Genomic DNA, 12,984 nt, shown 5'->3' on the forward strand with positions numbered 1-12,984 from the left:
CGAACACCCTCTCCTCTCCCGGGAGCGCCATCCTATCCCTCTGGTACTTTTTCTGGCTGGCAACTCTCTGGTCTCAACTGAGGGTCTCTGCAGCCTAGCAGAAGCCGTGCACACGCGCGCACACACATGCTCCCTGCTCACCTTCCTTCCAGACAGCCCTGCGGCTTGTTCAGCCCACATCTGTTGGGCCCTGAAGAAAGCCTTCAACCCCAGAACGCAGCATTCCGGGATGGGGGCATGTGTCCCCCGCAGGGACCCAGCCTCCCTCTCTAGGTAGTGGAAGGTGGAAGATCTTGTTAGCTAAGAAAAGGACTTTGGTTCCACCCAAAAAGGCCAGTGCAATGTAAACACGAGGGCGGGGTTTCCTGCAATCAGGTTTAGTGAAATTTGAACCCTGGAGGCTCAGGAGGCGGGGAAAAGGCTTCTATTCGAGAGCCACCCAGCGGGACCAGCGTTCCCTTCCAAGCCTCCCGGGCTGACAAGCTGACGTGCAGAGCCAGCACCAAGCTGCCCGGGTTTACAAAGCACAGTTTCAGCATCGCTTGCTTTCTTCGGCATATCTGCCAGGAAGTCTTTGCCTTTACACCCTCCATCTCCTGGGGCTGCGTCTCTCTTTCAAGCTCGATGTGGCCAAGTTCACTGTCAGTGTTAACTGCACACGGCCTATCTTTCGGGGATTCCTTGCACACCCAGACCTCCACGTGCTGCCCAGCAGCACCTCTGCACCTCAGGCCTCTTTCTGTGCAACTTAGGTGGGCTTCAGCGAACGGTTTCCCTCTGTGCTTTGATCGCATGTGGGTCACAGCACAGCCAAACGCTGCGAGTCTTAAATGAACCTAAGACACCAGAGCAAACAAGCAAAGCCGTTCTGCTGCCTCCAGGATCCCACAGCACAACTGGAACCTTCACAGACGTCACCACCCAGTCAGCCTGAGGGGGGACACGGGACAGAGCCAGCAGGTCCCAGACACAGATTTCCCCAACAAACCCCCCCAAACGGCCACCAAGGCACAGTTACACCTGTGCTCAGGAGAAAGCGTCTCTTTTATTGCGGAACACAATGCACTGCTTGTGCAAGAAGGCCTATTCAGTTTGGTGTGTGGCAAAGGGTCCTGACCAACCCCCGTTCCTGTCGAGGGAACTGACATCATTGTGCCCACTCTGCAAATAACACGGTCACTGCAATAAAGGAAGTGACTAACTGATCACACAATACTTTGCGTCAAAGAATTCACATCAAAAGAAAAGACGTTAGAAACGGAAATCTGAAAGATCTGCTTTGAGGACTGAGAAAAATGGGGCCTGGCCGCGTTGCAGCACGTCTGCATCCCAAAGCTGACAATCGTGTGAAGAAAACATAGAATAAGGTACCGACAATGAGGAAGAGACAGAAACAGCCGTACCCTGGCCAGTGGTCTCTTTTCTCCATTTCTAACAGAACGAAGCTGCGTGACTAGCTGTGTGTCAGAAGAAGCCTGGCCTTTCGTGTGGCTCATTTTCTACTGCGTGGGGCGCAGGGTGGGTTTTCCTCATGTTGACGGCAGCTTCACAAATGCACCACGACAGCCTCCGTGAATGCATGGCAACCGGCACCAGTGTGACCTTCAGATCTTGGCAGTTGTGCGGCTACTCGCGCCCAAAACACCGTCATGTTTCCTCCGCTCCCACCTGTGGGTTTCCATCACACAGAGCCCATTCAGGCTGTTAGTGTCAACCTCTCCTGAAACAACATGGTCTTGTGACACGCTGCTGATGTGTGGCCAAAAGGGAGCCCTGTGGCCCAGTGTTTCTGAAAGGCCTCAAACCTTTCAAAGCTACAGAGGTAGAATTTTGTGCGTGGGGTGACCTAACTGATACGGAAGAAGACTTGGTGGGTTCCCGAACGTTCCTGGGAGGAGTCGGCAAAGTGGGACAGGAGACCCGCAGAACGTTCAGTGTCATTCCTGGTGTAAGACCCATAAAGACAGAAGAAATATCCAGAAAAGGAAAACCAACTGGGACTAAAAGAAGTGGAAATTTCACAAAGTAGTAGGAAACATTGGCAGTATAAGAACAGCCCGAGGTCAGAACATGTACAAGAAGGCTCACAGCAGCATTAATCACAATAGCCAAAAGGTGGAAGTATCCCTCATGCCCACCTGCTGATGAATGAATCAACACGAGGGGGTCTAGCCACACTTTGGAACATTATTCGGCCATGAAAAAGGAGGGAAGTACCGAAACATAATGAATGAACGCTCAAATCATCAGGCAACGTGAAAGACACCTGTCACAAAAAGCCACACACTGTGTGAAATGTCCAGACGAGGGAAATTCACAGAGAAGGAAGACTAGGTCACCTGGGGCTGGAAGAGAAGGACTGGGGAGTGACTGCCAGTGGGCACGGGCTTTCATTTGGGGCTGACAGAAATGTCCTGGAATTAGAAAGTGGTGACAGTTGCCTGGCCAGACCCGGCCCCAGGCCCCAGAGGGACAGCTGCCCACCACGAGGCCGGAAGAGGTACCTCTGCCCCCGCCCCACTCCTTCCAAAACTCCTTTCCCTCTGGAAGCCCATGCTTTCCCTCCAGCCCCTCCTGAAGTACCTGCTTGGACTCCTAGAGCTACAGGACATAGAGTCTGACCCCAGGAACACCCTCATTGCCACCATCAATACCGTCGCCAAGAGAGCATCCCAATAAATGGCAGAGACCCATTTATTTAAAAGGAATAGGCGCGTGATAACTGTCTCTACAGAGACAAAATAAAGGATTTTCCCAGCTGCCCCTTCTTACAAAACACCTCCCTTTTCCCTTAATTCATGGGGAACTTTTCCCTCTTGAGGACCCCTGGGTCCGCTCCAATTTGCAGCCCTTTCCAAAGGGAGCGTGTGATAAAGTCACATCCGTGGGATCTGAAAGCCCACCCCCTCCATTCGGTAAGTCTGAAGAGATGGGAGGCAGGGTGACACTGCAACCACATCAGGCACGAGACGGAAGGAGGGGATGCGTGCACGTGCTGGGAGGAGGACGCTTACGTGCAGCTCAGCCCCTTTCTCTCTCAGGCTTTTGCTTCTGGTGGTCAAACACTTCAAGTCTGGAGTCATTCCCGTATTGGTGACATTGCCAAAATGCCTGAGCCCTGTCTTGGCAGAAATGCACCAGCAGGCTCTGCAGGGAAGGCTGCAGTCCTGCCCGTTATTGAGGAAGTTCTCCCCACGGAGGACACAGAAGGAAATTCACCAGATTGGATCTGAGCTTAACTCACCCAGCCAACGTGCCACTGTCCAGGCCGGGAGGGAAGCGGCCGGGAGGGGCTCGACTGAGGTGCAATCTGGTAAAAGTGGGTCTGCAAGAGCTTTTAAACAAGGGGACAGGAAACAAACCCCTCCCCACGCCACACGTACACACGCTCTGAGTTCACTCTCATGTACAAGTTGTGTGACTTGGGGTTTTAGGGAAACCAGGGGGTCGGGCCCACTTCTAGTTTCATCTCTCAGAGAACCCCCCAGCCGCTGGTCCCCAAGGCAGGGCGCCAGTGACAGAGTGCTCCAGAGACGGGATGCAGGGCACGGGCGGGGATCCCCGGGTGCCTGCTGCTACAGCAGGTGCAGCATCGAAGGGCAGGAGCGATGCCGACGCCAGTCATAAAGGGCAGGAGGAAAAAGTGAGAGCGGGAAAAACATGCACTTGGCTGGAGTCTAGGGAGGTACTGGAGCTGCAGGCAGGTCAACAGCCACCTGCCTTTCAGAACCCTGCCCCAGAGCACAGGACACACTCGCTCCTGTGGTAGGTCCCACAGGACACGCTCGCTCCTGCAGTGGGTCCCACAGGACACGCTCGCTCCTGTGGTGGGTCCCACAGGACACGCTCGCTCCTGCGGTGGGTCCCACAGGGATGGGGGCAAGTTGGGGGCCAAGGACCCCAGTGAAGTCAAGCCAGCTCTCAGTGCCTCTGTTCACGGTCTGTCCTGGGGTAACGCTACTTAATGCTTCTAGCCATGCCCGGGAGACTGACACGGGCTACTTCATGCAAACTCGTCCAGGACGACATGAATTCTGAGTCGATCTCTCTGACACCACTTGGGCTAGAAAAGCAATGGATTCTGAGATGGCAGCTCAGGGCCGGTCATGACTCATTACCAGCTTCTGACATCGCACTTAACTCTTCTGACAGGATCCAGTCCATTTCAAAACGCTAACGCCCGAAGGACTTTACGGTTCTTAGCACAGATGGTGAGACTCTTGTATTTCAGATAAGATGAAGCCACGGCCCTCCATCCCAACCGCTGCCTGAAACCCCTTATCAGGGGAGGATTAACTCTGGGTCAGGGGTTCACACCTGGAAGGGGACCTGGCAAGGCCAGGGGGTCAGAGGCTATAAATCAAGAGAGCACAAGGAGGGTGCTTGCTGAGGTCTGAGTGAGAGGCCCACCTCATCCATCTACACGCAAATGCCATCAGCATTTGACACAGCGTGGGCTGGGTCAACGCCGTCACTCTGCTCCGTCAAAGCAAGCCATGCTCGGAAAAGCCTGGCTGGGCGCAGGATCTAAGCAAATTCTTCTCAGTCTGGATACAGAGAGTGGAGGCATTCAGTGAGTGGTGGCCGTGGCCAGACACTGATGACACATACACACACGTGCGCACACACACACATACACACATGTACACTGATGAGGCAGCCCCTACGTTCTGGAAGCTCAGCCAGCAGCGTTCCCAGTCTGCCAGCGGGGAGCCTGGCCTTGGACAGAGAACAGATCCAGGACCTAAGGTCCAATCCCCCAGGTTCCAGTGGACCCTCCTTCTGCTAAGTCACCAAAGCTTGCTTTGCTTTTCCAAATCTCAACACCCAACCACAACTTCTGGGAAGAAATGCTTTCAAATCCACGTTCAAAATGGCAACACCTAAATGTCACAAATGGACCTGGTACTTCTAACTCTGCACACACCCGTGGCCAGCCACTTCCTGACCCAACTTGTCAGCAGGCCAACTGCCGCAGGCTCTGCAGAGCGTCCTGCCTGGGAGAGTGAGAGGACTGCGTCTTACTGTGAAGGTGGTGAGAAATCTAAGTCTCCCTTTCCTGCAACCAGCCCCCATGAAGCTCTGGGACAACTGTGGTCACCTGGGAGGCCGAGTCTGACTACAGGATGTTTATAAGGTAGCAGCTTGAAGTAGCAGAACCAAAACCTGGGGGACGGTGGCCCCCGTCTATGCAACCTTGGATCCACGAGTTTTACCGGTGGCCAGAAACTCATTCATTGGTTAAAGCCAGGAACAGAGGAAAGGGGGGCACAGCAAGGCTTCACGCCCAACCGTGGGCTGTTCTGGAAGCTTCCCTGCCCCAACCCCTGAGTTGAATCTGGCGGAGAATCTTAGTCATCTACCTCCTAAATGGGAAACGGCCTACTGCCCACCCAGAGCCACACCCGAGTCCAGGGCCTCCAGAAGCCTCTTCACTGCTGCCCTCCTGTCCGGGCCCTGACACCGCCCTTCACCCAGCGCCTGCCGCCTCCTGCAGCATGCCTGCAATGAGGCAGGTACACGCCGGGCTCCCCCACGCCCCCTTCCCGCACCCCTGCCTACAAGAGCCATCTTCTTCCTGCACCTCCCTCGAATACACAGGTTGAGCAGCTGCTTCTCTTCCATACTTCCCTAATTCCTGGTACCTAGTCCTCCCAAGGCACATGGGGCATCTTATGGCCACTGCTGAGGTAGACAGAGAGAAAGGTACACATACACACACTTGCGCACACATACACATCCACACATGTACACATAAACACACATATGTACACACGAACACACATACACACCATGTATGTTAAACACATACACATATATACACATATATATGCACACGCATACATCTATACATACATATATACACACTCACATATACACACACACATATGCACACACACACATATGCACACACACATATGCACACATACATACACAAATACACACATAGGTATGTCTGCTTATTTTCTCTCCCTGAGCTCAACACAGCATCAGAAACACGGCAGCCCCTAAGGAAATCTGAGACGCGTGAAAAAGGGCAAATATATGTAGAATAGAAAAGAACTCCCAGAGCTGGGGTTATCTCTAGGATGATCTAATTAAAATAGGCCATTTCAGACAAGCACGTGCCTTGTGGAGCGAGACAGAAAGAGCAGGAGAGCAGCCCCAGAGCCGCAGCCCTCGTGGGAGAGAGGGGCGGGGCTGTGCGCACTTGCTTTGCTGGGATCCTGAGTCACTCCCGGCCTCCAGCGGGGGCTCAACACTGCCTCTGGGCGTGGCACCCCGAGTCCAGGGACCCGTGCGGTGCGGTGGGCACCCCCCCAGCCATCACAGCCTGCTGGCGCAACGCGCTCTGTGCCACGAGAAGTTGTAGCAGCAGCGACATTCATCGTTGAGCAGCGTCAGCACCAAGATGAGAGACGGGAACAGAAAGGTTTTCTGGGTGGAACAGGAAAGTCACCAGAGCCGAGAGCAAGGCCCCACTTGGTGTCGCCATGCTGTGCTGCCACCTGACCGTGCAGGGAAAGACAGACACGTGCTTCTCCCACATCTCAGGGTGCCACACACCTTCACCGACCTCATGTTAGACCAGGGTCTCCATCAATCTCTGGGCTTCAGAGGAAGTGATCACACTGTTTATAGGACCCCGTCATCTGAAGGATGTGCTCAGTGCCTCGTGCTGACCATTTCACTGCATCCTCTCAGCAGCTCTGGAGCTACACTATTCCCACCGCGCAGAGGAGGAAAGGACACAGTAACTTGTCCAAGGCCACACAGCACAGGCAGAGAGGCAGGAAAACAAACCCAGGCAGCTGGGGCAGAGCTGTGACGCTTAGACCTCCCTGGGACGGGCCGGTTGTGGTCCCTGGGCGCAGAGGACTTAGCCCCGCGGGAGGGACAAAAGGAACAGAAACAGTAAGTACAGCCAGTCCCCATCATTCGTGATTCCATATCTGAAAATTCACCTGCTCACTAAGAATTCCTTACTTGTAACCCTCAAATCAATACACACAGCATTTTCGTGGTCACTCACTGACATGCACAGAGTGGTAGAAGTTTCCCGGGTCCCACACACAGGCTCGTAGCTGTGGTGGAACAAAGGGACCCCTGCCTTCTCCTTTCAGCTCTCACACCATAAAGTGGCCTGCTCCAGGCCTATTTCATGCCACACTTTTTGCATTTCCGTGCACTTTGTCGGTGCTTTTTCTATTTACAGTGGCCCCCCAGCAAAGCGCTGAAGCGCTGTTCCACAGAGCCGGAGGCCATGAGGTGCCTTATGGAGGAAACACGGGTGTAGATCAGCTCTGCTCAGGCATGAGTTACAGGGCTGCCAGCCAGGAGTTCAATATTAATGAACCACCAATATAGAGTCGGTAAGGGGTCTTTAGACAGAACAGCGCTCGCTGCCCTGTCCTGTCACCCGACGCAAGTGGGGCCGCCCAACGCAGCTCAACTCCATTTCCTGGGCCCCGAGCAGACGGCTCACCGTGCAGCCGGGGCACCGAGGGCAGCGCCCAGAGATGGTCAAGCCCACTGGGGTAGACAGTCACATCTGTCCAGAAGCTCGCCACCCAGTGCTCTAGAAATATATCTTTTCTCTTCAAACTGTCTAGAGGGGATTATGCTGTCTGCAGGCCTCACCCTGGCCCAGGGACCAGCAGGTTTTCAGCTGGAAGGATGAGGTTTGCACCAAATAGCAGTGGGGTCAAACAGGCCCAGACTTGAGTCTCGTTTCCACGGTCTCTGTCCTGCGTGATCTCGAACACACGACAACTCACTCAGCTTCACCCGTGATCACCAAGAGTACACCACCCCGAATGGCTACCAGGACCCCTCACCAATGTCTAGCTTTTGATTTCTCTTGGGAACTGCCCCCTTTATCTCTAAAATGGGTCACAGGTTCGATGTGGATTAAATAAAATGGCATAGGAGAGGCTCCGGCAGGCTGCCCCGCTGTCTGCCCTCACCCCTTCCAACACCTCTCTCCTTGAAATAGCGCCCCACGAAATGCTGATGGGGGAGCGGGACCCCCATCGCCCCGCCAGGGCCACAGAGCCAGGAGCAGAGGAGTGACTCTCCACAATGAAGACAGGACACTTGGAATCACTTGTCCACATCCTCACTCAGACATAACAGGGGGGTCAAGGTCCCTGACAGAAGGCCACCGTGGAGGGTCCATTCCAGGACAGCAGGGATTTCCAAAGATAAATACAGCTTGCGTGTGTTTTTGGGTTTTTTTTTTTTTTTTCAATCAGTAGGGACTAGGGATGGAAGTGCAGACAGAAGAGGGCTGCAGCATCATTTTCTAGCCAAAAGACACGGTTCCACAGGCTACCAAACCCTGGAGAGTTTTGCCCTGATGGAAGCATGGCTGAGACTCTGTTTCCTGCCGGCCAAGGGCCCCGCCTTTGCAGGTCTGGGGGCCCAGCTGCGCCTTCCTCCAGGGACCCAAGCAAGGGGCTGCAGCTCCAGGTGAGAGCTAAGGGCATCAGGAATGAGTTCGCCGATGCAGGTCAGCCTCACCGAGGAGCCCTGGAGAGCTGGGGGAAGGGAGGGAACTTCAGGAAGGGTAATGTTTCCATGTGACGGAAGCTGTGTCTGCTTCCTGGAAGGTGGCTATGCGAGGGGCTGCAGGGCCTTGGCAGCAGGGGCCACAGAGGCAGCACTTAACGACCACGAGAACTCGGAATGCCACGTGAGTTCCACCGAGATCAAGTGCAATTGAGGAGAGGCCAGATCGGGGTAGGGTATTAAGGGGTACAAACTACTATGTATAAAATAAGTAAGCTACAGGATGTATTGCACAGCACAGGGAATAGAGCCAATATTCTATAATAACTAGAAATGGAGTATAACCTTTCAAATTGCAAATCACTACGTCGTACACCTGTAACCTACATAACATTGTACATCAAGTATACCTCAATTTTGGCTTCCCTGGTGGCGCAGTGGTTGAGAGTCCGCCTGCCGATGCAGGGGACACAGGTTTGTGCCCCGGTCCAGGAAGATCCCACATGCCGCGGAGCGGCTGGGCCCGTGAGCCATGGACGCTGAGCCTGCGCGTCCGGAGCCTGTGCTCCGCAACGGGAGAGGCCACAACAGTGAGAGGCCCGCGTACCGCAAAAAAACAAAACAAAACAGTATACCTCAATTTTGAAAAAAAGTAGATTCGAGAGGTCTAAGAAAAAAAATCAAGAGCTCCCTCTGATGGAGTGCAGTGTGGTGGGTGTACCAGGCACTGGAACAGTGCTTAGAGGTATGTGCGGATGCTTGACAGGGGCTCCAAGGGAGCAGTCAGGTGATGAAACCAGACAGGGGCCACCCCTGCCGTGAAACACACAGACGGCATTTAGAAACCGCGCCTGAAGTACGATAGTGACGCGGGCTTCACCTCTAGACAGCAGAAGGGTCTGCATCGCAAAAATACTGACACGAGCCCAGACATCCCCGGTGGACAAGTAGAGGAGCCTCACGCCCCCTGGCGTGGACCGCAGACATCCCCAGCCGCCGGTCCCTGCGAGCCCAGAGATGCACAAAGATGGGCACTGGCGGAGTTACCTCCACAAGACTTGCTTTTAGCTATTTAATGTCTGGATGAAAGTAACTGGACAAAAATGTTTTGATTTTTCTCTCCCAAATCAGGTCTGTTCTCAATTGGTGGTTGAAAAAGACGAAAGGCCAGTGTTCTCAAGTGCCTAGAAGAAGACTGATCCCTCTTCTTTGAAATCAGCCTCCAGGGGCTTCTTTCTATAAACCTGGCAGATGCCCCCCTCCATTCCTTTCCTCCTTCATGATACTTGTGACCCAAACTGCATATCCCGTGGCAAAGAGAGAATATGTTTGAGAGAGACAGACTCACAAAAACAGAGATTAAATGATGCAGCCATACAACCAGGACACCAGAGTAATGAGCAAACAGAAATAAAACCAAGCCTGATTCCCACGAGTGCCCTCAGACTCACAACGGCAGGGGTCCCGGACGGCAGGGTTCCCAGCCTCCAAGCAGACTACAAGGAGATTTCTGATCTAAACGTGAACAGGCTGCTTTTTCTGGGCCCTCTTCTCTGGTAACTGACACAAGGTAACCAGACTCACCTTCACCGTCTGCACTCAGGTTCTCGTACGAGTCCCAGCGGATCAGCGGGTCTGCCGTGTTGAAGTCCACAATCACCCCGTGGTCGTTTTGCAAATGCTCACACCCTGCAGGGCGGTGGGATGGGGGTAAGTTAGTTAGAGAGAAGCCGGTGCCTCTGGGCATCTGCCAGCGATGAGGCAGAGAAGCCTAAGTGTCCAAGCCCAGCCCCCTCCCACAAGCCCTCCAGTCATCAGAGCTGCTGTGCACTGTTTGGGATGAACTGAACAACAGTGAACACCACTTGGCAGAAAGGAAAGACGAACATCGGTCCTCCATCCCACTGGGTGCGGGGCTCTGGGCGCTGTCTCTGCACTAAGGGATCACCCGGATGGCTTGGCAGGTCAAGGACCCAGAGGATCGGCCTCAGGGCAGGTGGACGGAAGGGGCAGGTTTGGGCCCTCCCTCGAGGCTCCCTGATCATTCTGAGGATGTCAGGAGGGTTCTTACCCCACAGCCTTGCATTTAATAGTTCACACCTAAATTTATGGCACTGGGCACAGAAGTAGGGTGCTTCTTTTCCACAGCTATTAAAAACTGAATTAAAACTTTCACGAGTATGGACCTTGGTGATGGAAATGAACCATTTGCCTCCACGACAAAGGGACTGATTTCTCTTTAAATGTATCCTTAGAAGAAAGGAGAGAGTCTGTTTTGCTCATGAATATTTGCAGTCTACTATACTTCTAATCCTCTGTAAAAACATGTCGCTGTTTGTTGAGGGAGAAGTAAACAGGGCATCAAGACACAGCCCCGGTCCTAAGGTTGGGCCCTTCCTTGGGTGAGTCACACCACCTCTGGGGTCTTATTGACCCACCTGGGCCCTACTGTCTCTAAGGCAATGCCCTCCCACTGTCTAATATCCTACTATTTTTTAAAATATATTATATTTCCAATTATGTGCAGAGGTGGGAAGCCAGACAGAGGCCCCAGCCTAGGCACCACCCAGCCAGGACAGCATCCTGCCCCCTGGTTGCAGCATTCTGCATTCTACCCACCTTGAATCTTCTCAGGAGTGGCTGAGAAGACTAACTCAATCTTCCCATTATCAGGAAAACGGTCATCTAAAAAAGAAATCTTATGTCAACAAATTTGGAGACAATGAGACGGGAAAAGGTGGATGAATTTTGTCCTCATATTCCAACCAGGAAAACACCTTTCCCAAATCTCCAACAGAGCACCAATGACAGAGGAAGTATCAGTAGTTTCACCGTTTCTCTAGAAATTTTTCTTTGTTGGGTCAGTTGCCAGTCTCTTGTGAGACTGGTAATGATTTTGTCAATAGGTTGACTTACGGGTGGAGCGGGGGAGAACAGTGAAAGAAACACGTGAGGCCGCCGGGGGTCGCCCGCCGAGGGTCCACTCCCCACACCCACAGTCTGGACTCGGGGCAGGGACCTCACCTTTGCTGGCGTTGTCCAAATCCTCCTTTGCAAACACAAGTCCATAGCCCTGAACAGCCCCGGTGTGAAACTGCAGGCGGAAAATGACGTCTCGGGTGGCCGAGCGGTACTTCTTGTGGTAGCACTTGACCTGGGGTAAAGAGGGTGTGTCCTCAGGGGAGCCCGTGCCCGCGGAGGGCGCTTGTCGGGGGGTGCACAGGCCGCTCCCTTCCAGGAGGGGCTGGGAGTGCGCGCAGCCGCCAGCAGCTCCCAACCCAGGAGACGGGCTGCAAACGTCACCGCGGCTTTGGTCCTTCCGGAGGACACCTGCGCTGTTCCAACAGGACAGGAATCCCACAGTCCTCCGTCCTCAGACGGCCCACACCTCTACTTTGGAAGACAGCTGAGGAATGAAATTCCGTGGCCTCTTCCTCCTCGTTTCATCTAAACTCCCCATGTTTCACCTTAAAGCCTTTCTGTTCTCATGAAAGGAGGAGGTGGTCACCACTTTCTGGACTACGCACAATATTTATGTTGCGTGCTATAATTCAGAGAGAGAGAGAGAGATGGGGAGAAGGGAGAGGAAGGGAAGGGGAAAGGGAGAGAGGCCTTGGAATTGAAATTCCACTGCTGGGTTGTCCAGACATCCTGAAGGGCCACTTGAGACCAGTCTCCAGAATCACCAGGGATGTGATTTGAACTCAGGCTGTGGCTCCGTGGTCCTAGGTCCCTGGGAGCAGCTCAGGCCCCTGGAGTGACTGTGCTGCTACGGAGGGTGGAAGCACCCCTTCCTGGCACGTGGCAGGGAAGGGTGGGCAGGGGAGGGGCCCTGGCGTCGTTTCCCACCTTTACACGGGGGCCTCCCTGCCCCTGCCTGAGGGGTCTGTGGACGGCGCTGACCACGAGGAGGGCTCGAAGGTCATGGCGGGGTGGCGTGCTGCAGGAGAGGGGACCCTTCCTCCCTCCCATGGCAGGGCAGGGCTCCTTTCTAGGGCCACCAGGGGTCCAAGACCAGAAGCAGGCTGGATCTTGCCCTCAGACACTCAGCAGAGGTGGCCACTCCGTGCACTGAGCGTGCCTGGGAGGAGGGGAGCCTGGAGGTGCAGGGATCTCAGAGGCAGCCATGCTCACAAGAGAGACTCTGCTCGGAAAAAGCCGAGCTTCAACGATTCTGTGCAAGGTCACTGACCGTCCAGACCAGCGATGCGGGAGGATGCCTCAGGTGACCGGTCTATAACCTTCACCAGTGAAACCACCAGTCGAGAGAAAAAATAAAGGCCCAAGGAGCCGCGGCCAGCATGTCAGGAACTGTGCCCCTTAGGGTGGACCCAGAGGTCGTCTACCTTTGTGCTATCTACAAGGAGACAGTCTGATGAAAAAATGTAAACAGACCGTCAGGGGAGTGTTTCACGTTGACACACACGAGCTGAGCACTGACGAGGCGGGAGGTGCCAGGCGGCCTGTGCACAC

General features: G+C 54.1%; 1 protein-coding gene across 4 annotated transcripts in view; it reads right to left on the minus strand.

The window, feature by feature from the left end:
* TNS3 (tensin 3) overlaps nucleotides 1–12,984 on the minus strand; it is a 332,998-nt gene that overhangs the window by 85,047 nt on the left and 234,967 nt on the right. For all 4 annotated transcript variants that reach the window (XM_060304905.1, XM_030871279.2, XM_030871276.2 and 1 more), the window contains exons 14-16: nucleotides 11,536–11,665; nucleotides 11,131–11,196; nucleotides 10,096–10,200 (exon numbers count right to left, since the gene is read on the minus strand). In XM_060304905.1, the coding sequence (XP_060160888.1) occupies nucleotides 10,096–10,200; nucleotides 11,131–11,196; nucleotides 11,536–11,665 (301 nt within the window). The remainder of the gene's footprint in view (nucleotides 1–10,095; nucleotides 10,201–11,130; nucleotides 11,197–11,535; nucleotides 11,666–12,984) is intronic.

Source organism: Globicephala melas, chromosome 9 (assembly GCF_963455315.2).
Source record: "Globicephala melas chromosome 9, mGloMel1.2, whole genome shotgun sequence".
NCBI lineage: Eukaryota > Metazoa > Chordata > Mammalia > Artiodactyla > Delphinidae > Globicephala > Globicephala melas.